General features: G+C 43.7%; 1 protein-coding gene across 1 annotated transcript; it reads right to left on the reverse strand.

Moving 5' to 3' along the window:
- Positions 1–1952: 1952 nt before the first annotated feature.
- U2AF2 (U2 small nuclear RNA auxiliary factor 2) lies at positions 1953–24316 on the reverse strand. Its single transcript, XM_066628288.1, has 12 exons — positions 23998–24316; positions 16923–17058; positions 13657–13686; positions 13194–13297; positions 12355–12506; positions 9972–10088; positions 9049–9187; positions 8853–8932; positions 8284–8406; positions 4938–5024; positions 3697–3945; positions 1953–2480 (listed from the first exon to the last, which is right to left on the reverse strand). The coding sequence occupies exons 1-12, from the start codon at positions 24044–24046 to the stop codon at positions 2346–2348; spliced, it is 1401 nt and encodes a 466-aa protein (XP_066484385.1). The 5' UTR covers positions 24047–24316; the 3' UTR covers positions 1953–2345.
- Between the last annotated feature and the right edge of the window lie 1303 nt (positions 24317–25619).

Here is a 25619-nt window from a genome sequence, read left to right on the forward strand (position 1 = left end):
CTTATGTTGAAATAAATATGTTGCTCTTGAGTCAAGTCAAATGTATTGCATTTTTTACATCAGTCTGCCCAAACCCTTTGATCTTCACCTGAACCCCTTTCCCAGGTCACCCTGACACCTGAAGCTAAGTTGGAAGCAGAAAGGGGGCCTTCTTGGTTGTGCCATCTAGATTGCAGAATGCCCCCTGCAGGGAAGCTCATCTGCTGCCAACAAAGATGACTTTTTGAAGCACAAAACTGTCTGCAGTCTGTGCAGTGGCACAGATCCCTTCGTGGGAATATAGCTCATAAGATTTTTCCATATGCAGTCCTGGACATTCTTTAGGAAGCAGGGTACATAGAAGCTTTTTGGGGGTTTTTAAGGCCAACATGTTGGGTTAGCTTTCAAGACTTGGGATGCAATCTTACACACACTTACATGACTGTAAGCTCTACTGATAAGCATAGACCTTAATTCCAAGTAAACTCACACATGATCAGGCTTGAGAGAAATCTCTCTAAGCCGATTACCTTTACCATAGATGCCATTTTATCATAGCTGAAGAAGGTGCAAGTTCTCTGCTATAGTCAAGATTTTGCAGCCAACAACAGCTGGATGCTCCAACCTACAAAATACGGCTAATGTAATTTTTTATTGCTATAGTCATGGATGAACAAGCTGCAGAAGGCAGTGACTAGGAGAAATCCTAATGAGCAATTCACCTGGTTTATAGCAGTTTCACCATGCACTGATTGCCCACATAATTTCAAGAATACCTTTGTAACCAGAAGGGCTAGAAACTTGATTTTAATTGAAAGTTGAAATTCTTGGGCAGTTTAATTCCTGTGACTTTCCTGCACTTCTGAGGCATTGCTAGAATTCCAGACAGCCTGAGGCAACTAATGACCAGCCTCCTGTACCATAAACAGCAATACAGTCAAGAAAAGATAAATGGGTGTGGCTTCTTCTACGAAGAGAGTGTTTGTTGTACTAGGAGAAACTTGTGGGCTACCAAATCAGCAACTACCACTGCAAGAAGGGGAACACATATAGCAGAGGTTCCCAAACTGGACCTGCGCTGGTTGAGCTACTTAGCAGTGCAAGTCCAACGCAATGCACTGAAGAAGCATGCAGAAGTCCAAAGTGGCAGGTTAGACTACCTGCTGAGCCACAGAAGGGTCTACCTGCCGACCATTGGCCATTTAGTGTGATTTTTGAGGCTTCCACCCCCCCCCCCCGGCACAAACATGGAAGGGTCAATGACATTATCACATCATAGACACTTCTGGGTCTGGAGCTCAAAGGGGGTGTCACCTGGCAGGTAAGTTTGTGAACCGCTGGAATACAGGTTCACCAAGAGATACAGGCTCAAGGACAGATACCAGCTGTGCCATTGGGGATCCTACCTTTCACTAGATAGCAGTAGAGTTAATAAGCTTCTGAGTTGCAGAAGCAAATACATTGTCAGAAATCAGATTCTTATAACCCAAGCCAGACATCCTATATGAATATTGATATGATGCTTAAGAATTCATTTTTAAGTTTTAAATATCACTTCATTTCATGCCCTTTGTTCTCAAGACTAGCCCAGTATTGCATCTCTTCTTTGGCCAAAGTTTGGATATGCTCAAGCTCATGTTGCCTAGGCTCTGCAGCTCTAAAGGGAAGTGCCATTGGCCACAGGACTAAAGGCCACTAAGAGCCTGCACTCCTTGCCGCCCAGGAAGAATATTGTGACGGGGGGGAGGGAATATTGTGAGAGCATATTGTGAATATTGTGAGAGCATGGCCTCAGCTATCAGTCATGGAAAGAAGAGAAAAGAACATTCTGCTCTACTACAAATGCCAGTTGTCTGGGGCTTGCAGCTCTGCGACTCATTGTAAGCCGCCATGAAGACTATTCAGTCAAAAGGTAGGAGAATATCCTTCAAATAAAATAAAGCCAAAGAGATAGATTCCTAAATGACACCAGGGAATTGGAAAAAATGTTTAATTATGAGAGACAATGTTAGAGAAATAGTTGTCCATACACACAGCGCAGAAGAAAGGAAAATACAACAAAATGGGCCTGTCTTTCCGAGAGCAAAATTCCTCTTAGCAAAAATCAAGAAACGTCACAGAGAAAAAAAGGGGGAGGGATAACACAACATTTCTACTACAGAGTAACCATCACTGGGAAACCGTGGGGGTAGGAGTGGGCCGGTGGCAGGGACAGAAGTGGGAAGGAATGGGGTGATTGGAAGAAAAAAAAATACAGGAGATTTTGGCCATAAAATATAAACAGGCTACGCTGCTAAAGGAGCTTCTCTGGCCAGCGAGCTGCCCCTGCCTCCTCAAACACTTCCTGGGCTTGTCTCAGCACTGGGCTACCAGAAGTCTCGGCGATGGTAGGAGTCAGGGTCACAGTACTTGGTGACCACAACCCGGTTTGCAAACTTGCGGCCAGTCAGGCCTTGCATGGCCTTCTGACAGTCGAAAACGGATGTGAACTCCACAAAGATCTACAAGAGAGATGGAAAAAAATAATGTTAATAGTGTACCCTGCTCTTCCTATACTGCAACTATCTACTTCAAACTTGAGGGAATGGGCAATTTGAGCAGCAAGAGTAAACCTAGGCCACCAAGACAGAGATAGCATCTTAGACAGCAGGTGACTGTGTGCCTGGGAAGGTAAATGGTTCACAGTACTTCTGTCACAATCTGTCTGACCATCATGAGATACTGCTTGAATAGGACTGGTTTACATGCTAGGCTAAACATGATGAAACCTCTTTCATTACATTTTTTTTGACAAACTAACCACTGAAAGTCTATGCTGCTGCATTGTAATTCTTAAAGCTATCACGTTTGTATTGATAAATTTAGGTCAGTCTAATGTCATGGAAAATGAGTGAGGGAAAAAAAACAACAACATTCCACTTTGGGTCCCCCTCAGGAAGAGAAAGGAGGGATAGAAATAAGGTAAATACAAACATTTTCAGCATTTGGTTTGAGGACGTATGACAAATGCCCTGGTTTCGCCCTATTTTTTTTTTAATACTTCTAACCCTCCAGAAGCTCGTTTGCTATTTAAGCAGCCTGAACATGCTAGGGCATATTTCTGTTTAACTAGCCAAGCCTCCTATTGAGATTGGAAGGCACCCACCAACTGGGCAGCCAAGTCTGCTCAGGAAAAGGGTGGAATGGAGAGACCCTGTGGGTTCCATTCTTCCAATCAGACAACTCTTGTGACATCAGCAAACACAAGTTACTTAAGTTCAAGCACAGGGATGTGCATATGTTTCTGCCAGATCTATTGTGAAATCTAATGCTGGTTTACAGAAGGCAAAGCCACTTACTCACCAGTAAGCGCAGGGACTGGGATTCCTGGGACAAAGCAAGTAGCTAGTGATAGGGACTGTAATCCTAGCTAGATGTGTTCAGGGAATTTTATTCTATTCATTTTATGAGCTGCTGATACTTAAGTTGCACTCCATTCTTGTCACTGCTCTAAGGACAAGAGCAGTGTACTCCCTGTAACTTGAGACAAGGAGCCTTCTGGTCAAAAGCTGTGTTACTTTTTGCTTTATTTACAGCACCTCATCCTCACTGACATTAAATGTTTGTCAACTGCACCACTGTATTTGGCATGACTACAGCTTCCAGTCCAGTCGACTGTTCTAACCTCAGTCAACACCCTCCCATACACACACCCCATACTGAGCAACTGGCAAGTACCTTGCCACAGCCGGGCACCTCAACACCATCAACAGGCCGGGGAATCTCAATGGACTTGACCACACCATACTTGCTACACTCATCGCGCACATCCTCAACGATCTCCTCGTATTCCTCGTCATCCAGTAGCTCCTCAGGCAGCACCATGTTCATGAGGCACAGCACTTCAGTGGGGTGACCACCCATCTGCACCTGAGAACTCATCAGGCCCGGTACCTGCAGTGTCACTGGGGTCTGATTTATTGTGCTCTATATGTAGAGATGGGGGAAGATGGGACAAAACACAAGTTAAATGCTAGTCACTTAAGCCAGTGGTTCCCAACAATTTTTCACGTGTGTGCACCCCTTGGCAGTCCATTTCCAAAAATTGTACCCCTCATATTAGCCTCACTAGACATTCTAATACAGACCTGCCTTTTTCCACCATTATTCAATACTTTTTCAAGTACCCCTAAAGGTCCTGGCAAGTACCCATGGAGGTACATGTACCTTAGATTGGGAACCACTGACTTAAACCAACCCCTCCATATCTGTATCTTCAGAGTTCCCTTATCATTCTGCCTTCTGAGAATCCTGCCTTCTCAATTCTCAATGCTCCCAAAGTCATTAGATGAATCTTTTCAATCAGGTCCTCGTTTTTGTGGAAAGGTATAGACTACTTCTCTCTTAGTCAACTGATAGGGAGTTAGTTTAGATTTCTAATGACAGGCAGAGAAGGCTGCTGCCACTCTCAGATAGGAAGATTTTAGAGTGATTCAGAACCAATTCTGCTCTAAAGAACTGGCTCTCAGAGCAAGGTGTTCCTTGCCTTATGACTCCCAAAACATAAGGCTCAATGCAAAGTGCCAATGGATGTTCTTCAGAACATAGGGGGAGCCCTGCTGGGTGTTAAAAGATGTATCTAGTCCAGCAAGCTGTGTCCCAGACTAGCAGGCCAGGTGGCTCTGGGAAGCCTGCACCTTTCCTTTGCTGTTGCTTCCTTGAAATTCAGTAGGAACTGCCTCTGAACCTGGAGGGTCCATATAGCCATAGTGTCAAATATACACTGAAACTCCATCCTTTCCCTTCCTTAATCAGGCTTTCATCACTTGATTCCATTGGGACTGCCTCTTCACCACTGTATTTGTGGGTGACCAATCCCCCCACTCCCCAACCAGTTGTGAATATGTGAAGCAGCGCTCACTCTTCAGTTCCCCCCACCCCTTGATTCTTCCTGCTTCCCAGTCCCCTTTCTTCCTCACCAAAGTAGCATTCTTGGCTCCCACGCTGGCTCTCTGCACCAACAGCTTCTTATCGCCCAGCTGCATGCCGTTCAAGCCCGCGATGGCCTGTGAGGGCAGAAAAAAGTGAATCCAGACACTTCAAAATCTGAGCCTCCAAAGGCTGCCAACCACACACCCAACTTCACCCTTTATCCCCACTTCCAAAACATTCATTCATTCACACACAAGAAAGTTGGCTTCTTGCCTCTCCCCTCCCCCCTATTCCTACCTGAACTGCACTGTCATGAAGTATACACCATATTTGGCTTATTTACCTGCCCAAACGGGCATGCCCAAACGGGCATGGTAGTGAGAGGATTAAAAAAAATCATGTTGGAAGGGGTTAAGGTGGGTCAATAAGGACTGTCTGCATGAAGGAGAAAAGGGCAGAGGTGAGGTTTCAGCTTCAGCTAAACATCATAAGCATAGACAGAAGACTCAGGAGAGACAGGACCTTACTCATTCCAAAATGCAAGTGCCACTGTTATGTTTTAGAAGCCAACTTGCTCCCTGCCCATGAACAGAGCAGATTTACTTTCACCAGCCTAGCTATTAGAGTTATTTCCAAGGACATTCCCATAAGCCCTCTAAACTGTTGCAGACTTCACACCCTCAAGAAACATTTCTCACCCAGATGAGTCTCAGAGGAAAACTGTCAACAGCAAACTCCCTCACTGAAATACAAGAACTGTCCAATTTTTAGGTGTCACAGATAGCTTTCTACCTTCATTGTACAGTGAATAGGAGTAACCAAACCAAACCAAAAGAAATCCAGCCTCCAAGGAGTCAAAGTATTCACTGAAAACAGGGTTGTCTTACCTATGGGCGGATAAGATTCAAATTAAACACCTAATTAGCCATAGGCTCAGGATGTTAACTAGGAAATCATGCTCTTATGCCAAATAGGGCTATGTGAATTCCAATTATAGGTTCAGTCAGGCTCCTGCAGAATCTCAGCTTCAGTTTCAAAGGGGCACAAACTTCCAGTCCTACCTTTCTTCCAGAGAAAGCCTGAAAACATGTTGGCAGCTACCTTTCAAAGGCACAAAGAACAACAGAGAGAAGGCACATCTGCCAGTACTAAAACAGCAGGCACCACTGACCTACACAGAAACTTTTCTAACATGTCCCTAATCTCAGGCTCTCTCACTCAGATGGCCTAACCTCAAACTCTTGATCTAGTTTGTCACCCAAGGTCTCGCCAAAAAGAATTCCTTGAAAGCCTGAGGTTAGGAAGCAGAACAACAAAGTTAACGTAGACACATTTTTGCAGGTTAAGACTTTGATTCTCTTGAGTCACAGCTCTATCAGAACCTCATATGTAAAATGGGTATAAGTCAGAATCTCCAGTTAGAATGCACAGGACCTGGGTTTAAAACCAATTTCATCTATGAAGCACAATCCCATCTAAAGAAATTGGGTGAAGTACAACATCTCAGAATAGTTGTGCGGATAAAATTAGATCACGGTAAAGCACACTGCAAATGGAATCATTACGTGCTACAGATCAAAGTATAAAAAAGACTTAGAGTTGAGGGTTTGTTCTAGTGTCCAAAGTGCTGAAAACCATGTTGCTTTTAAATAACCCCAGGAAAAAGTATTATCTTCTGAAGTAACTCTGGATTAGTCCAAAGTCCTAATGTCTTAATTTCAATTCCTCCATTTCCCTCCAAGCTCCTAGTTCTGGCCCAGTTCTTGCTACCGTCTGGCAAGAAAATAGCTCATTATACAGAAGCTTCTATTTCTTGGAGGCAGCAAGGGTGAACATGGCAGCATTTGTTGGAAATGCTCTCAAGGGCACTGAGGGTTAATTTTCCTTGCCTTTAGTTACACTTGATCAATATACTCCTAATACTAACTTTTTCCAACAAGAAGACACCAACATTTAATGAATCCAGAACTAGCCTTTTGCTAAACAATCCTGAAATCAGGGCTCTTGACCACTGTTGGCCCTACTCAGTCACTCATTCCAATTTCAAGCTTCTCTTTATAGAGACTTGCAGAACTTGAAGATGTGCATTCCCTCTGAAATCTGAATTCACTGCTTGTGTAGTCCAATTACAAGTACGCCCTGTTCTATAGACAGAATTGTACTCTGAAAAGGGCCATTAGCTCAAAAACCTGTCCTGAGGCAACTATTTATCCAAGCTTTTCCTTGAAGCCTCTGAGAGATTCCACCTCCTACTTGCACAACTTGTTCCTCTACTGGACTGCTTTTATAGTCAGGATGCCTATCCTGACCCAAATCTACTTTCTTGTAGTTTAACTAATCTCTGACCTATAATCAAATGCAGAACATAATTTTTCTAACTTCTGTAGTCCTCAAGAATATCCCTGAATTGTCAACATGCGCCCTCAGTTCTCCACCCCCTCCGTTGAAAAAGCCCAATCTAATTATGAATGTCTAAACCAAGATTTTAGCTCTTGCTAAAAACTCCTATCTTTTCCCTTAATGCAGAAAGACCAGAGGAGGGAGTGGAGTGTGGGCAAAACAAAAACACATTTCCCAAGTAGCCTATGGGAAGAAAAATTGTGTGGGGGTATATAAAGACACATGTATCCATACACACTAACAGAGGTACTCAATTACAAAAAGAGACATGCATAATCTTTATGAGCTCAACCCAGAAATGAGAGCTTGCGCTCAGCATGCAAAGTTACCACCGACACTCTCCGAACCCTATAGGGATTTGTGGGGTGTTTCCTCTCTACCACAGATTCCCCCTCTCCAACAGGGACAAGGGGAAACTGGGGTGTTTTTCCTTTGGTTTGTTATTAATGTCAGTACTTGCATTTTACAACTCCCAATGAAGTCAGCAAGCAGAGCATATCTGTAAGTTATGGGCCTGTTTCACCTCCTCCTGCTGTAACACAAAGCACAGCGGGAGAAAGGAAACACAACTAAGAGTGCAGGATAGAGAATTCTCTTGGGGTTGGAGTGGGGGGTAATGGACAGAATGCGCTACGGACCCGGCTCTTCCCTGGCTGGTGAGGGGAGGGCTTCTTACCGGCTCTCGGTCGGGCACGGCGGCCGGGGTCTTCGCAAAAAGGCCGAAGCCTTCTCCGACTAACATTCGGGGAGAGTTGTTGATTTTTTGGGGGGGAACAAAAAGCAGAAGTGATCAGAACACTAACTCGATGGTGTCTGCCGCTAAGTCAGCAGCTGTGCTGTAAAGGAGAGAAAAGCTGGCGCCCCCTAGAGGGGAGGAGAGAAAAAAACACCCCACCTGCTCAAAGGACAAAGAACCCCCCCATATCCCACGGGCAGGTCGGCGTGCCGCTGCGGAGCAAAACACAAAAGATGAGCAAGGAAGGTTGGCCCTACCTGGTCTGTCACATTGATGTCCACATATTCACAGAAGGCATAACCTTTTGACAGGCCAGTGGCACTGTCCTTCACCAGGTTGAAAGCCTTCAGGGGCCCAAAAGAGGTGAGCAATTCCTTGACCTGGTAAGAGGAGGAAAAGGAACAGCATGAGTTATACGTACCACAACATGAGTAAATAGATGTTTGTGATTATGGGAAGGGAGAACAGGAGAGAATTTGCTCCATTTACATGGGAAGCCAAACAAGTTATTCAGTCCCGCGGGAAGCAATGCAAAACACATGGTCAAAAACTGCAAACAAGCATTTGCCTCCACCTGCCAGTACAGAAAGGGATTAAGCATTCTGCATTGCTAAGGAAGGGGCGCTCCCCATGAAAGATTCCCTTTGATCTTACAGATCAAAAGGATACTTTTGTGAATTAAGAAGAAAACAAAGTTGAACAGGTGAGTACTGCCACAAATGACCTGACCTCTGTTAGAAAGTGGGGCAGGGAGAAGAGAGAAATGAATGACCCTTTAAGAATTTCTTGGCATTAGTTAAACAACCTCCATTACTTCCAAACTCACCTGATCATCATTAAGATAATTTGGCAGACCCCCAATAAACAGTTTGTGAGCAGAGTCTGGAACCACTGTAGATACCACACCTGCGAGAGAGGAGAAAACCCAATGAATATAGAAGTGTGGGATCAGTAATTTTCCAATCACATAAAATCTTGCCCACTTAGGTCCTTCTGTTTTAATAGAGATTTAATGAACTCACCTGGCACATAGACCGAAGGGTTTTCAGACATGCCGGGGAGGGGCTGGTAGTCATGAGGACGCCTAATCTTCAGTGACTGTCCCTGGAAGATGATTCCATCAAAGGCCATAGCCTGGGTGGTTTCATCCACAGAGCGAAACTACAGCAGGAAAGAGACAGAAATGAAACATAAGGGAAAGCAGGCTTGGGGTTGCTTAGCTAGGAAACCTAGACCTGTGATCAGAGAAGTTAAACAATCATAACAGTGAAACAAAGAGAATCCCCAAGTCATTTCTGAATCCAAACACCACCACCCCCCACTTTGGGCTGGGAATTTATAATGTGTAAGTCATGTGTTCCACTCAGAACATCAAAGCCCTAACATAGAAATTCTGCAAACTGAACAAATAAGCAATACATTACTGTTCTAAAATATCCAGAAAAAAACTATCCTAAATGTCAATGCAAAAATTCATGTCCCATAAACAGCTTTGCAACATTTGCATTAATGGGTACTACTATAAGCGTCCCCTTCCAGCAGTTTAAAATATTGCTCTTTCTAAAGAGCAATAGTTGCACCTTGTCCTTGTGACTCAAAACTTTCTAATCCTTTCATCCCGGGCTTATTCAACCCTGAATCTTATTTTAAACCCATATTAAAGATCACCTGGCCCTGCACCTTGCAATTAAGGGAGGGTATGATAAACTGAAGTCTTCCTTGATTCAACATGCTTGCGAGAAGAGCTTGTGGTTTTCTTAGAGAGCTCGCTTTTGCCTAATCTCTATAAACTAGTAAACCCTGCTCAGAAGCATGTGAGGATATCTAGCTTTGAAAAGAAAAAAAAACAGCCAACAATTCTGTAGACATTGTTATCCTCTGCATGCAGAAGTTTGCTCCCTTTCTGAAATGCCATCTGACTCCACATACCATGGCCCCTACTCACCTCCAAAAATGCAAAGTTCTTGTCCTGGTTGATCTGCACAGCCAAGACAGGGTTACCAGGTGCCTGGGTAAGGCCACCAAGGCGCATCTGAGCATTGAAGAAATCCATCATAGCCTCCTGTTAAGGTGAGAAGAGAGGAAAGAATGATGAAAGGGTAGAAGTATGAGACAGTCTAGTAGTCAAGGCGGCAAGGAAATTACAACACAAAACTGCCTACTTGCCTGCTGTGATAGTAAACTTTGGGGCTACGAGGGGGACACAGTCCCACACTATTAACTTTAAAGAGAAACAGAAACAACTCTTTGGTCTGGTTTTTGTGGGTTTGTTTGGTAAACAGATTTAAATAAAGACCTGCTCATCTAGACATTAAATATGGTTGCTTCTCCTCCTCACCCCAAGAAAATTCAGATTTTTTTGAATCTGAATCTACTACTATTTCACACACATTTTTGGTTATCTCCATTTCAGACCAAAGAATATATACCTTGAAGTGGTATCTGGATTAACAGCTTGGGCAAGAAAAGTTTAGATTGGACAGGAAGAAGTATTTAAGACACAGTACTGCTGCTTCATCTCAAAAGTAACAGCAGATTATACAGACAGGGTTCCCTCACATCTATATCACACCATTCCGCTATACAATTTAGATAATGTGCCTCAGAGAAAAAGGATACTGAACAAGGCATCCCATGCTGGATACACCTGTCCAGTTCAAAACATCTTAATAAAACCATCTCAATGGCTCAGGCGAGCCAGGCCACTCACAACTGAGAAACCCAAACAACCCCATCCACGGCCAAGTACAATTTCAATATTAGAATAATTCCATAAACCCATACCAGGGGTGCCCAAACCCCAGCCCTGGTGCCACTTGCAGCCCTTGAAGACTGTCAATGCGGCCCTCAGGGTGTCCCCAGTCTCCAATGAGCCTCTGGCCCTCCGGAGATTTGTTGGAGCCCGCACTGGCCTGATGCAAATGCTCTCAGCGTGAGGGCAACTGTTTGACCTCTCGCATGAGCTGTGGGATGAGGGCTCCCTCCACTGCTTGCTGTTTCACGTCTGTGATGCAGTAGCAGCAGCAAAGCAAAGGCCTGCCTTGCTTTGTGCAAGGCCTTTTATAGGTCCTGAGCTATTGCAAAACCTTCACTCATTCATATAAGTTCATCTTTAATATATCCATTTATGTAAACTTATGTAAATTTATTCAAATTTTAAATGTAAATTAATTCTTTTCCCCCCAGCCCCTGACACAGTGTCAGAGAGATGATGTGGCCCCCCTGCCAAAAACTTTGGACACCCCTGCCCTATACTTATAGGAGTATGAGCAAGCATGAATTGAATCAACTGAGCTTCTCCAAAAGTGAAAAAACTTTTCACTTTTGAAAAGTGCTTGGAGATTTAAAGCAGAACTGAAATATCTAATGTCCCCAAGAAAGCGACTCAGAATTGTACCTTCTTGCATTTCAAATAGCTCAATAGAACAAGACTAAGACAGACTAGTCTAAAACATGGGCTGCATGTTTCTACACAGGGGTCTCCAAACCCCTTGCTGCAGCCCGCAGCAAGCCTCTTTCCGGCCCACGGCCAACCTCCCGTCCCCTGAAAGCCTCTAGCCCACTCGACTAAACATGACCAGAACTGTGCTCTGATAGTGTCTGGAGGGTGTTCTAAAGGCCAGAGAGGTTGAATGAATGTGCCCATTCATTCATTTATTCACTCACCTAAGTTCAATCTCTAATTTATTTATTTAAAATTTATATTTAAAAAAATTTTTTTTTTTTGCTCTCCACACCACACCAGATATTTGATGCAGCCCTCTGGCCAAAAAGTTTGGAGACCCCTGTACTAGAAAATAGTTGAAAGTAACCAGGCTAGAAGCAAATTGGATGGTTGTGTAAACATATTGCTAACGGTTGTGTAATTAGACTCAAATGCATGGAGATATGCATAGAAAATGCCATTTTCTACTGTAATGTATGGAGGCCACCTGCATGGAGGTTGCCATCTTTAATAGCTTCAAGCCAGAAGGAAAGTAGCAAGCATGGTGAGCATGCTAGAACCTGAAAAAACAAATGCAATCCTAGTGTGCTGCTTGGAGAAAAAAATAGCTCTCTAGTGCTTGAATCTGAAAAACAAGCACAGCCATGATCTCGCAGGAGGAATGTCTGGACCTAATAAAACCTGCCACACAAGTGAAACTTGGGTGAAGAAGTGTCACAAAACTGGCTAACTTTCTTTGCTTCTACTACACATTCCCCCCCCCCCGCCTTCCTCAGTGAAGTTTCCAAATGAGTCCTCTTCTCACCACCACCAGCTTAAGAGAGAAAAGGATTAATGATGCACTGCCAAGATCTGAGACCCATCTGAAAAAAACAAGTAGTACCTCAGTAATTCCAAAGGGGATGTTTCCCACATAGAGGCGCCGGGCTTGCCTTGTCATCTGGCTGCCAACCACAGGCACAGGAGTGGGTGTCACTGCCAATCCATCTGGTGTCATAGTTGGCAGGAGGGCTGTAGCTGGAATCTGCCCCGCAGCTGGGAAAGGAAAAGATGTGCCACCATTTACAAACCCAAACTGGGATCAGCAGGCATGTCAAACAGCTGGAATATTACATCCCGAAACAGATTCCAAAATATATAGCTTTTGTTAAAACGACCTTGTTACATGCAAGGAATTTTCAATATACCATCAAAAATGCATGCCGTAGGAGTGGGTAGGTTCGAACTAAACATTTTAAGGAATTGTTAGCCTAATAAATAAACTGTTATCTCCATTTCAGCGAGCATAGGAATACCAATCAGTAGACACTACTATTGTCGAAAGACAGGCAACAGACAGTCTTTAGAATCTCTCATATAAAAGGCAGCTTTCTACAGAAGACTGATAATTTAATTTCCAAAAAGTTTTTAGCACCTGTGACTGCTGCAGTGGGAATTCCTCCATCACTAAGAAGGGAAAAGATTTGTTCTCAATATTATTTAATAGAGTTCTGTTTTCCCCTTTAAGTGCTTTCAACGCAGGTCACAAATTTTGAAAATCAAAATATGAAACACCACACGCACTTGCAAAAGAACAGAGAAAGCTGACTGAAATGCATAGACTTATATAAGCCAGTTCAACAGGAAGTTATATGCCCACAGACTTGCATTGGAGAAAGGACACAGAACACAGCACTTCACAGTGAAAAGAGGACAAGATGACCAATGCCAAACCAGGTCTACCTTGCATGGCTTTATACTGCATGGGTGTGATGTGTTCAAAGCCTGGGGGCGGGACATCCCAGTACTTGCGAACCTTCTTCTTCTTCTCATGCCGTGGAGAACGGCTGTGGAGAAAAGAAAGTGATGGAAGATCAGCAGGAATTGGCAAGAATGTAGGGGCTTTCACTAACTGGGTTATTAGATTAAAGCACATACTCAAATCAAGTGAACGCCGGGCTACTTTCAATTAGGGACACCACTACCACAAGCCCAAGAGCCCTTCTCTTTTAATACAGTACCCCCCAATATGATTTCTAATATGGGCATCCACTAAACACCCTAGCTACAATGTGACTACTGAATTGACAAGGATGGGAACTGTAACTAGGCTTTGAACCTGTTGCCGCCCCCCCCCCAATCCTAGACTGTCTTATTTGCACCTCTAATACAACTGTCAGCACAAGGGAGAATTAGCATTACTCACCTGAGGGGACCTGAGAGGCTTAGGGGTGACCTGAAAAGGAAAAACAAAATGGGTTTGTACCCTTCCTTGGTGGACAAAGCAGGCCTAGGCGGCCCATTCACAGAGATCCAATAGTAGCATCAGGGCCCCATCTACCCTGAGAGCGTCTGTGGGGGGTAAAGAGAGAAGGGGTAAGAGAAATTCTCCAGATACACATCACTCATCTACTGAAGCATCAACTGCTAATTTTATAACCAGGTTCAAATGTACAGGATGAGTGTATTTGTTCAGAGAAGTTGCTGAACACAGGAAAACATCAGTAAGGAATATGCTATCATCTTGACTCAGTGATGGTTTTTTTTTTTCTTTTATTAATACAAGTAGTTGCTCACCCCACATTTACAAAGCAGTATTATTTTGCATTATATGTACACATGACAAAAAAGGGCAGAAGCAACAGAGCTGTGGTGCCCATTCTAGCTAGAAGAAACACAGAGGGGGGATTGGATACCATTAAACGTTCTTTGTAAGAAAGCTTATTATAACTTTTCAATTGTAAGATAATAAAATAGGTGCCCACAGACACACACAATACCACAGTCTCAGAAACAAGCAGAATGCGGTTATAAGTGGGGTTATAAGAATTGCTTAAAGGGGGGAAGGAGACTTTTTTCGGCCTTGAAGTGTTTGTTTCTCATTCTGCTAATCAACTCGATCCCTGGAGCAAACAGCAAAGAATACACCATCCCTTTTTTTCTTGCTTGCTTCCCAAGTCATTGCCAATATAATTTAGCTCTGCTGTTTTCTCTCCTGACAGACAGAAATGAGATCAATACCAGGATGTACTATGAGCATGACTCACTGGGGACATCTCCTTTGTTAGCCCTGCACCTGCAGGTGCAACCCTAGGATGCATCCCTTTCAGAGCAATGAGGCTTGTGATAAGACATTTGTAGATAATGCTGCATGCTATCAGCTCAAATTACTTCTAGCAGAAGAACTGGGAAGCGTCACCTCCTTTCAATTGTGTAAAGAGCCATTCAGAGTTTTTAGGACTTATATCCAGAGACATGCCAGATTTCTCTTAACAATGAACTTCTACCATTGTACTTCTCTCTGAACTCGCTGCTTTTTCAAATAATTATTTCTAAACATGTACACAATTAACATTGGAGATGAGACTGTGAACTTGTATAGAGGAACAGTCTTTTCTTTATGCACAGCATATGGCCAGTTCTTATGCATTTTGTGAATAAGCAACAATACTGGGAGAAGCAAGAGGTTGTTAGGAGTAGGGGGGGAAAGCTTTTTCTTTAAGTTTCAGGGCTTGAAGAAAAAATACCTAAATTTTCACCTCCCACCCACCATAAAGAACATCTTAAGCCAGAGGTTATCAAACTCTATGTTACTGAAACCCCGAAAATGTATGATTTATGCATCCACCCCTTCTCCCAATCATAAACAATCATAAACCATACTTTTAAGAACCCCTGGGATAAGACAATTGGTCTATCTAGCTTACACTTACTGGCACCAGCTTTTCGGGGTTTCAGAGGAGTCTTCCCCAGCTCTACCTGGAGATTCCAGGGATTGGAACCTATTTCTTCAGAGTTTTGCCACCCCCTTCCAAGTTGCTCTTTGAACACTTGCCGTGATAACTACTCAATTATGGAGAACTCAATGCAGGACAGTATTGGACTGGGGCAAGAAACTTTTTCCATGTTGGTGAATTTATATAGGATTTTCCAAATCCCAATTTCCCATCTTTTGTTCAACCTGGAATCACCAGAAGATTCTTTAAATCTCAGATTAGTTTACTGCTAAGGGGCATTTGTCAAACATATTTTATCCCCTGTGACTCAATAAAACATCTCAAATAAGGTCCCCATATGGACATTTGAATAATGGATATAAGCAACATAACATGCAAAAGGCAGGGTCTCTTTGTCTCTCTGGTCCCTGACATCAGACAAGGTTTTACAAATGGGCAATGTAAAACTCACTCTTGTCTGATGGCAGGGACTAGAGAGACAAAGAGACCCTGCCTTTTTCCTCTCTTAGGTGAGATATACCCAGGTACTCCAACTCTCAGCCATATGTGCTTCTCCTCCTCCACCCAATTCTGGTGTCTTATCTCTTCCACTGGGTTGTATCCCAATTATCCCTTCTAAATATAAGGGGACATGCAAGAATAACAGTGCAAGAATCTTGCACACATATAACCTAATGGAATCCCAACTTGGCTTTGTGCTAGCACAACATGTTGCACAGAATGTTATACATAAAATTGTTAGGACCTCAATGTTGTGCAATTTCTTCCACATGCGCGTGTACAACAGCATACAGAATAGTGCAGAATGTCACCTTATTTCCATATTCACTGTTTAGGGTGCAACCCACTATAATCAACTACATTTAATAATCCAAGAACACAGATTTTCTCATCTTAAATTTCAGTGTCAGGCCTATAATTGCACAGACTGCATACTCAGTAAGCAAAGGAACAAGAATATAGGTAGTCGCTGGGCATATTGTAGATGTTGAGATTACAAAGTAAATGTGCTTTACAGTTTGCCAAGTAACAGAGTAGACTGAAAACAGCTCTGACCAGTTACAATAATTATGATAGAATCAATTCCTCTAGCTACTAAGCAAGGTGTGCTCTCTCTCATGCCTTCATTAATAACTCTGTGGTCACCTTACAGCCCCCCCCCCCAAATCCTGTCAGGCCTTTAAAGTGAGGGGGCTGCAGTTTTTTAGGTGAACTGAAGATGAGAGTTCTCATCTTTAATTATACATAACTGAGGTGAACTCACTGCATCTCTGTTTTTCTCAATCAATCTGCCAATACTATAATGAGTCAATAAAATCTCATCCTGACTCAGCAGGTTTTTAAACAATGTAAGACCAGAATCTTTATTTGGGTACTGACTATGTAACTGTTGGTGCATACTGAAATTTAGAGAAATTCCAAATTGTTGGTTCCTGATCTCTTGCTACAGTAGGCAGACATCAGGCAGATGACAATAATGGCACATTGTCCATTAAGTGCCATCAATAGTCCTCTCCCAATAAACGTATGAGTTCTGGCTCTCAGTCACATACATCCCAACTCAGCAAATCCCAGGTGCTCACGGAAGTCTTTACACTTCCATTTACACACTCTCTGAATGTCAATGAATCCCATGGTTTCAAGGCTTTTGGTCAGTTTCAGTTCTTTGCTTAGAAGTGGACCTCAAGGACTTGGGGAGGAAAGGAAAACAGACTTCCCCACCACGCGGCCCCACCTGCGTCTCCTGCGATCCCGTGAGACACTGCGCTGGTCTCTGTTGCGCCGATCACGGCTACGACTACGGCGTTTCCTGTCACGACTCCGAGAGCGACTATGGCTGCGTTTCCGGTGCCGGTTTTCTTTATCACGTTCTAAAGAGGAGGGAGAGAAGAGTTTGAGCCACTGCCTGCAACCCGGGGATGAAAGTCACACTTTCAGTTGTTACAGACATTGTCCACTCCCATTGGAGAATGAAGGTAAAAATTTTTGGCTGGCTCTACCAAAAGGAACCACCTCATAAAAATGGGAACACATGCTACCTGAAAGCGCAGCCTGTATTTATCCAGGCTACTCCGAGAACAGCATGGAAGCTGGACTCAGTGATAACGCATATGCTTAGCATGCAAATGGTTCCAGGTTTACTTCCGCATATCTCCAGGTAGGAAACCCTCTTATCCCAAGAATATACAGCTGCTGCGAATCAGCGCAAACAATACTGATCAAGAAGGAACTCATGATCTGGCTCGGTATAAGGCAGCTTCACACACTGAGTACCTGCTCTAAATGCAACAGACCAGTCAATTTTGTAAGGTTGTGAAATCATCAGATACACTGGACAGGCTGTGGTCCAATACAGAAACGGTAGCACATTAAAAACAAAAGGGGAGGGGGAAGAAAGTCCTCACATTATTGGCTGAAACTTAATAAGAATACTGACTTTCCCACCTGTCCACCCCACAAACATAACACACAACTTTCACCTTGAGCCCACCTGAATATGGCAAGACATGATATCCTAACTGCCCTTGGGGAAAGGGCCAAAATACTCTCATAGTACAGGCAGAGATGAGGTTGATTTGAAATTTCCCCCAATGCTAATATGATAAGATTTTATGCAAAGAGTGAATATCAGGGGAGCTGAATTTTACCCTCAAATCCAGCAAGATGGCAAGAAACACCAACTGCCCTGTGAGGAAGAGGAAGAAAATAAGAAAAGGCAATGTTTTATTACTCTATTTTATTATCTTTTAATGCTATTTTAGTGTGCCATTTTTGTTTTTAATATCTGCTATAAGCTGCCCCTATAGGGGTGCAGGAACAGAGATTTTTTTAAAATGATTTTTAAAAAAAATTAAATATTTACCTAAAATAATCCTGACTGGCCAAATCTGTAGGAACCGAGATAGTCCTAGTGGAATCTCTCAACAAAAGAGATGGGCACAATCATCCACTGTCGTCTACAGGACCCAGGGTCTTCCCAGGAACCAAAACTCAAGTGATCTAAAATAATATGATTGTAGCACCTATTGGTGGAAAATGGATTTTTATTCATATCCCCAAAATCTTTGGTTTTTAATTTAAACAAAAATCAGCAGTTGAAAGACATGTGGACAACATTCTGACATCTATTCAGTCCAGATTATCTGCCAATTCCAAGGTTTTATCTTCAATTGTCTCTGCCTCCTGCCTTCTAATAGAGGCTGACCAGCCCCATTGAAACAACTCAATTCTACACACACCCCCACCCACCCCATAAAGGTCATCTGTTCTGGAGACCTGAGAGGACCCATGCAGCTGTGCTGGAAGGGAACAATAAAAAGCAATGTTGCAGAATGACCAGCACAAAGTTGTATTTGTGATTGTACATCTGTTGTTATACCATGAAAAGCATGGTGTATGTGTGAATGTGTGCTTTCTGGTAACAGGCAAATGTAAATGACTAGCCTGGGGAAATTCATGCAAAACAGAGGTACATAATGCAGCTCAGAGCTGTAACACATCAGGTTTAACCGCCATGATAGAATTCAATACAAAACAGAAAGCATGATGTGGCAACAATACAGATTTCTGAAGAAACAGTAGGTTTTCCTTCTCATTCCTGCAGGCTACCTATCTGATCAAACCTGTACAGAAATCCACTACTTGGATATAAACGTCTGGTTAGTCACTGTTCAAAATCTAAGTTCATCATCTTAAAACTCTGCTTTCTAGTCCATGGTGACCAGGGACAGAACCTTTTTCATGCTAGTGCCATGCTGCAGAACATCTTAAATGCTTTTGAGTGCTCCCTGTAAGCCTTCCCGTTTCACTCAGTTTAAACCAACTGATTTTATCCTAACTCTGCTGTATTGATTTTTGATTTTTTTTGGTTACTGAAATTATTTTGAGTTTGCTTAGTGTTTTAGCAGTGGACATTCTATCTTGTAAAAGGCTCTGTGTATGTTTTATTTAGAAAAGCAGCAAAATATATTCAATAAATAAATGTTGAAATGCTAAATGGTCCAAACAAGGCCTTTAAGAAATGATAAACGTTCCAAACGCCTCCATACAACTCATTCTTCTCCTGCTTGCTGCTCCAGTCTTTGCTAAGGTACTCTAAATTAAGGGAAAATCCAATCATTGCAACAAAAATAGGTATTACCAGGAACTTGTGTAACAGTTCATTGCAGTTCTAAACTTATGGTACCTCCTGGGCCCCCTAAACCTCATTTATCAAATGAACATGTAGCAATCCCATGCACACTATCAAGTATAAATGCATTCTCACACACACAAATGATGAAGCATTTGCCCACACAAGAATACACTGCTGGGAGTACTTGCTCTAGTCAGGTCTTGCGTGGTGGGAAAAGGCACTACTCAGAATCCTAACCTCCCGGGAACATCATGGCAATCCTGCAGTTTGAGAACTATTGCTATTCTGATTTAGTTACTGCTACACACTTCACTTGCACACTTTATAACAAATTAGTGATTATACCAAAACATCATAGGTGGGCTTGACTCACTTATACCCACCACCTCCTGCACCAAATGAAGCAAGTTTTGAGAATTAAATTGAGACAAAGTATATGAGATACTAGCCTCACATGCAAACTGTTACACAAGAATCTGGACAAATCAGATCCTGAAAAACTTCTAGCAATGCAGAAATCTCTGGTGAAGTACATTAACCAGTATGGGAACGAAGGTACAACCTCTTGAGTAGTAAACAGCATGTTGCCCATTAGCAAGCAGCCAACCAGACAAAAACATTTATGAAAATTAGTAATATCTATTTTCTTTTGTATGTATGCAAGTAGGCTACAAATTTTTGTGAATGTATTGGCAAGACTCAGCAGTGGGGAAGACAGCTGTAAAGAAACTGAAGGAGCAGATCAATGCTTGGGGGATTACTTGTATATCACATTTATCTCAATGCACAGTAGACAAATAAAGAGTATTCAAAAGCATAATTGTGCCGCCAAGAAAGGTGAAGGAGAGTCAACCTGCCTTTCTCTCTGGTATACCTAACCAGAGAGCCTGTCTGGCATATTTAACCTCAGGAATCCAATACAGATTGGGCATCCCTTATCCGAAGTGTTTGGGACCAGAAGCGCTTTGGATTTTTTCATATTTTGGAACACTTGCATATATAGAGAGAGATCTTGGGGAGTTTAAATGCAAAATTCATTTATGTTTCATAAACCCCTTATACACAGAGCCTGAAGGTAATTTTATACAATATTTAAAAAATAATTTTGTGAAAGTTTGCAGTTTTATTTCTTTAGGCAAAGAAGTAAAAAAAGTCATGTTGGCACTCCAAAAAGTTCCATATTTTTGAAGTCCGGGTAAAGGATAATCAACTTGTATAAAACAGATTAACATCTAAGGTACTGGTTTCATAGATGTACATCTCTCAGGTTAAAAGTTGAAAGCAACAGGAACTTTTTGCAACAGTGAATTATGGGTTTGGAATTCAGGAATTCTGATGGAATGGTTGAAGAAAAAGGGGCTCACAATCAAAAAGAGAAAGGCCATACCTTTGTGGGTGCCAAAAAAAGACCTAATGCAACTTTGAGGAGGGGATGGAGCAGCAGGTGAGAGCTCTCAAAATCCATCGAATTTATCTACCAACATGGAATGTCAGCAACTCCCACTGTCACAGCTACTAGCAAAACTCTCACGGCAAGGCTGACAGGTGGGGAGGTGAATAGCTGGTATTCCTCAGGAGGCCTCATTTGGCTCAGGGGCTTCCAGTCGCAGATCTCTATACTCATCTGATTCATTGACATTAATATGACCAAGCATAGGATGGAAAACAATATGGACTAAAAACAAAAAGATCAGTCAACATTGCAAGGGAAGAAAAAAGAGAACAGAAACAAATTCAATAGTATTCTTTCAAGATAATCAAGGAAGAACCAGAGTGTGATAACTTATCAAGTGCTGGACTTCTACTGGGGAAGGTCTAGATTCAAGTCCCCACACTTTTGGGTGACTGAGCCAGCCACACACACTCAGTTTAGTCTACCTTATAGCAAAATGGAAGAAACAATGAACTTTGGGACACACAGGCAGGACTGAAATATGATAGATAGTGGCTGTCGCATTAGCTGGGGGAGACAAACATTTCACTTTGGTGAGTGCGTGAAAAGACACAAGACTTACGGTATGAAGAGGAGAGAAGCAGACCCTACTATCGACATCACATTCTTCCATCAACAAACTCAAATTGGTGTACACCGAGTTCTCAAATGGTCTTCCAACCAGGCAGTAAGCAGGCACTGTGCCTTCAGAAAGTTGTCTTGGATCCACCAGTACAGAAGGGGTATGCATGCACATGTGTGTAAGAAACTATGTATTCACAGCCCTTTCTCCAAGAACAAATTTGGGACAATAGAGGTGGTTTGTTTTTTCTCTCACCCTTCCTATAATATCATCCCAATAACCCTGTGAGATAGATTAGTGGCTATCTTTCTAAAGATTGAGAGTCCCCAACTGTAAGAGCCTTCAAATGGGCTTTATGACCACATTCCTCAAAATTAGTTTTTCCTCACACTTGGTCTTTAACTATGAAGGGAATTGTTAAAGGACTAAAATGTTATCTAAAAATTAAAACTACCAGAAGCAAAGATGTAAATGCTCCAAACTATGCAGATAGCAGGACTACAATCTGCATGCGTTTGAAGCGTTTACATCTTTGCTTCTGGTAGTTTTAGTTTTTAAAGTAGCATTTTAGTCCTTTGACTAAAGGACTAGTGAAGGGCAAAAGGAAAAACTAAGTTTGAGGAATGTGATTGTAAAAATCACAGCAAGGCTTTTACAAATGGCGATCATTCTGACCACAAAAGCCTAGGTTCCTATGAATGAGAGTCCTTACTGGAAGGGAAAGCACCTTTACTTTTTTTTTCTGATAATAATGTGAGAAGAGAGAAACAAAACTGGCCCCCCAAAGGTCACCCAGTGAAATTTCGTGGCTAAGGAGTAATTTGAACCCAGGTCTCCCTGGTCTAACTGAAAACACTGGAGTCCATGGACCACATTAGTTCTTGCTAGAAACAAACGGCCCCTCCTTAAAGAGAGTAAAAAATGACTCTGGGATGGGGCCTTCATGGAGCAGAACAGCTCCTGCCAATCAGTGTAGATCAGTGTTTCTTAACCAGCAGTATGGGTAGCAGCAGTGGTACTTGAGGTGGTGTCTGGTGGTACTCGCAAGACCCGTTGACATATGTTGCCCAGCAGCGAGACCAGGAATGCAACACAACAAGCAGCAGCAGGAGGCTTCAATGCATGCTTTTCCACAATCGAAAAAACCCTCCCATCCACTCTGACCCATTTACTGGTGTTTGTCAGGTTGTGTCTGGCCTCCCAACCCAGAGGTCATAGCCAGTTACTTCTGGGGTTGCTTCGAATTGGTGGACTGTGCGAAGTGGTACAGTGGAGGACAAATGTTGGGAAACACTGGTGTAGATCAGTGGTTCCCATTCTGGAGTACATGTACCCTCAGGGGTACTTGCTAGGACCCTAAAGAAAAAGGGTAATTGAAAAAGAATTGAATAATGGCAGGAAAAGGCAGGTGTTACAAACTACAATACCTTGTGGGGCTAGCATGGCAGGAAGGAAGGCAGATAGATAGCTGCAAAAGCCCCACCAACTGCTAGTTTCTGGTCATCAATTCATGTACAGGTCATGTCTCGTTATCCACTGGGGTTCCATTAAGGAACTCCCAGTGGATTAAAAAAAATCAGTGGAAAAACAGCTTTAAAGACCCATGTCCAGGTTTCCTGCTCCTCCGTTGTCACCCTAGTACGCAGGGGTAGAGACGCTACACTGCAATCGGCCACTAGATGAGATGAACAACAGAATCTAGCAGAATGAAATTATAATTATTTAACAGAGTGAAGATGGGAGCTTTACTTTTTTAAAGGGTTAAGAGGCATTTAAAGATGGACGCCGGAATCAGTGGCAAGTCAAGTCAGTGGATACCAAATCAGTGGATACCAAGGCCCTACCTGAGCTATCAGATATGGGCTGGTTGCTGAAAATGTATGTATGCAGAGTAGCAGAGAGTGTTAATTAATGATGTTTTGCTAATTAGGATGTGATTGGTGGTAATGGGCTGCCAAGGGGTATGTATGTGGAATGTTGGGACCACTGGCTGGTGGTCAGACAGGGGTGTGCGGGGGGGGGGCAGGTGAGGCAGAGCCTCCCCACTGGGGTACTTCCAAGAGTGCTGCTGCCGTGGGAGGCACGCAAGCACCCACCACCCATGCGCTCCGCACGTGGGTGGTGGGTACCTCCCATAGCGACAGCGCTCTTGGAAGGACCCCAGTGGGGAGGCTCTGCCTCAACTGACCCCCCCCACCTGGTGCGTGGGTGCCTCCCACGGCGGCGGCCCTTTTAGAAGGACCCCAGTGGGGAGTCTCTGCCTTACCTGCCTCCCCACCCCACACACACCCCTGCTAGAAGAGCCTCACAGGCTTCCCCCCTCAGTTCTGGTGGGAGGGGCTCTCCTCAGTGAGCAGGCAGAGCCCCCGCACGCACCACGCGCTCCCCTCACCGCCCCGCCCTCCAGAGGGCGCATGTGCAGTCGCAGCCTCGCGACCAACGGTCACTCTGCCCCTCCCCCCTCTCAACGGTCCCCCTTCAGAATCCCGCCAAATTAAGCGCGGGGGGAGGGGGAAGTTGCCGGGCCACCCAAGAAGCCGCCCGCCCCCCCCGCTCTCTCCTTCACCACAAGCTCCGTCAGAGCAACGCGGGACTCCGTGGCGAAGGGCGCGGGACTAGGCCGCCCGCCTCCCTCAGCCCCACCGCCCCCCCCCACTCACCCTGCTTGTTTTCGTTGAGCTGCCGCTCGAACTCGTCGAAGTCGGACATGGCGGAGCGAAGGTAGAGACGGCGACCTCGCTTCACCACCAGCTGCGCCTGCTGCTACTCCTACACTGGCTCCTCCTGCGGCTCCTCACGCACTAGGCCGCAGCAGCCTGAGTTCGACAACTTCCGGAGTTCGGCGGCTAGGCCCTCCCCACTTCGGCAACTTCCGGAGACCGCTTCGGGTCTTCTCGGAAGCACTCGGCTATTTTCGGAAGCGCGTGCTCGAGACGAACCTCCGCGGTCGCCTCCCCCCGAGCGGAAACCTCGCGTGTCGGGCAGTCGTCGCTGGCTTCAAAGGTGGCTGGAGAAGGTGAGCCTCAAAGTAATCTTCGGGTTTTTCCGGCAAGGCTCGGGCCTTTTTGCCGACGTCACTTCCTTCGCTGAAACGCAAGCAGAGGGCTATAATTTATAGAGTGACATATCTCAGTGCTTCGATTTGAGATCATGGCGGCCATGTTTTTTTTCTCTGGAGGGGAAGTGAGGATTTCCCATACAAGTCATCGGGAGAGCGGTTGTGATTGGGCAGCAGAGAAGCCACTCAAATAAAGAAGCAACAAAGGTAAGAACTGATGTTCCAATTGATTTGAGTGACGATCTTTCATACCAGCAGATGTCCTCCACCTACAGTGGAGGGCAGAGTGCCTATGGAAGGGAATTTTGGCAGGTGCAACTTTTTAAACCCTTCCACGTTGAGCTGTGCCTGCCAAATTCTCTCTCCTATATAATGGTTAAAGGTATAGGCACTCTGTTCTCCATTGTATCTGGTCACCCTGCATACCGCTCTCCCTCCAAGGAGCTGAGGGTGGTGTACTTGGTTCCTCCCCTTCCTTTGTCCTCACAAAGACCCTGTGAGGTAGGCGAGGCTGAGAGATAGTCAGCCAGTAGTCAACCAGTAAGCTTCATGGCTGAGCAGGGATTTGAACCTAAGTCTTCCAGGTCTGAAGTCCAACTCCAAAATCACTATGCGCCCAATTGTATCCAACTTTCCAGTGCCAATGTAGCCATACCAACAGGGTGCACGCTGCATCCTGGCTTGGGGCAGTCACAGAGCCCTCCTCAAGGTAAAGAAATGTTTATTCCCTTACCTCAAGACTGCATGGGTGCTAGAAAGTTGGATGGTATTGGGCCCTATTCCATCCTGGCTCTCAATATAATAATCCTATCAATAATCATTTATATTGACGTGACATATCAAAATATATATGAAACATTGATATGATAATGCTATCAAGAATCATTGATATTGATATATCAAAATACATGCTATATTTGATTCTAAATTATCTATATTTGATAAACATGATTCTAATTCAGTGTGGAAAGAGGGATAAAAAGCCTGCAAGCAAACAAACAAATAAGATATTAAAGGAGGCTGATGGAAAGCAATTGATAATCAAATCAATAACAACAATCATATCAATAATGTGATGGCTAAGTAAAGTGTGTCGATAGCACGTGCTGTATGAGAAGCATTATAGCCAGTCTTCCACGTTTTCTACAAAGTTGCGATTGTTTGCCACTCTAGACTTTTTCCTATCTCTAGGGACTCGAGTGTCTCCAGTGCACGCCGCATGCG

Source organism: Tiliqua scincoides, chromosome 5, assembly GCF_035046505.1.
Source record: "Tiliqua scincoides isolate rTilSci1 chromosome 5, rTilSci1.hap2, whole genome shotgun sequence".
In the NCBI taxonomy this organism is placed as follows: Eukaryota; Metazoa; Chordata; class Lepidosauria; order Squamata; family Scincidae; genus Tiliqua; species Tiliqua scincoides.

Bases quoted from the DNA above. Each gene is read 5' to 3' on its own strand.
- U2AF2 (XM_066628288.1), bottom strand. From the start codon at position 24,046: ATGTCCGACTTCGACGAGTTCGAGCGGCAGCTCAACGAAAACAAGCAG. The intron at 17,059-23,997 runs GTGAGTGGGGGG...CCTCCTCTTTAG, and splicing joins GCTCAACGAAAACAAGCAGG to AACGTGATAAAGAAAACCGG. The intron at 10,089-12,354 runs GTACTACTTGTT...TCACCTTAACAG, and splicing joins TCCCCTTTGGAATTACTGAG to GAGGCTATGATGGATTTCTT.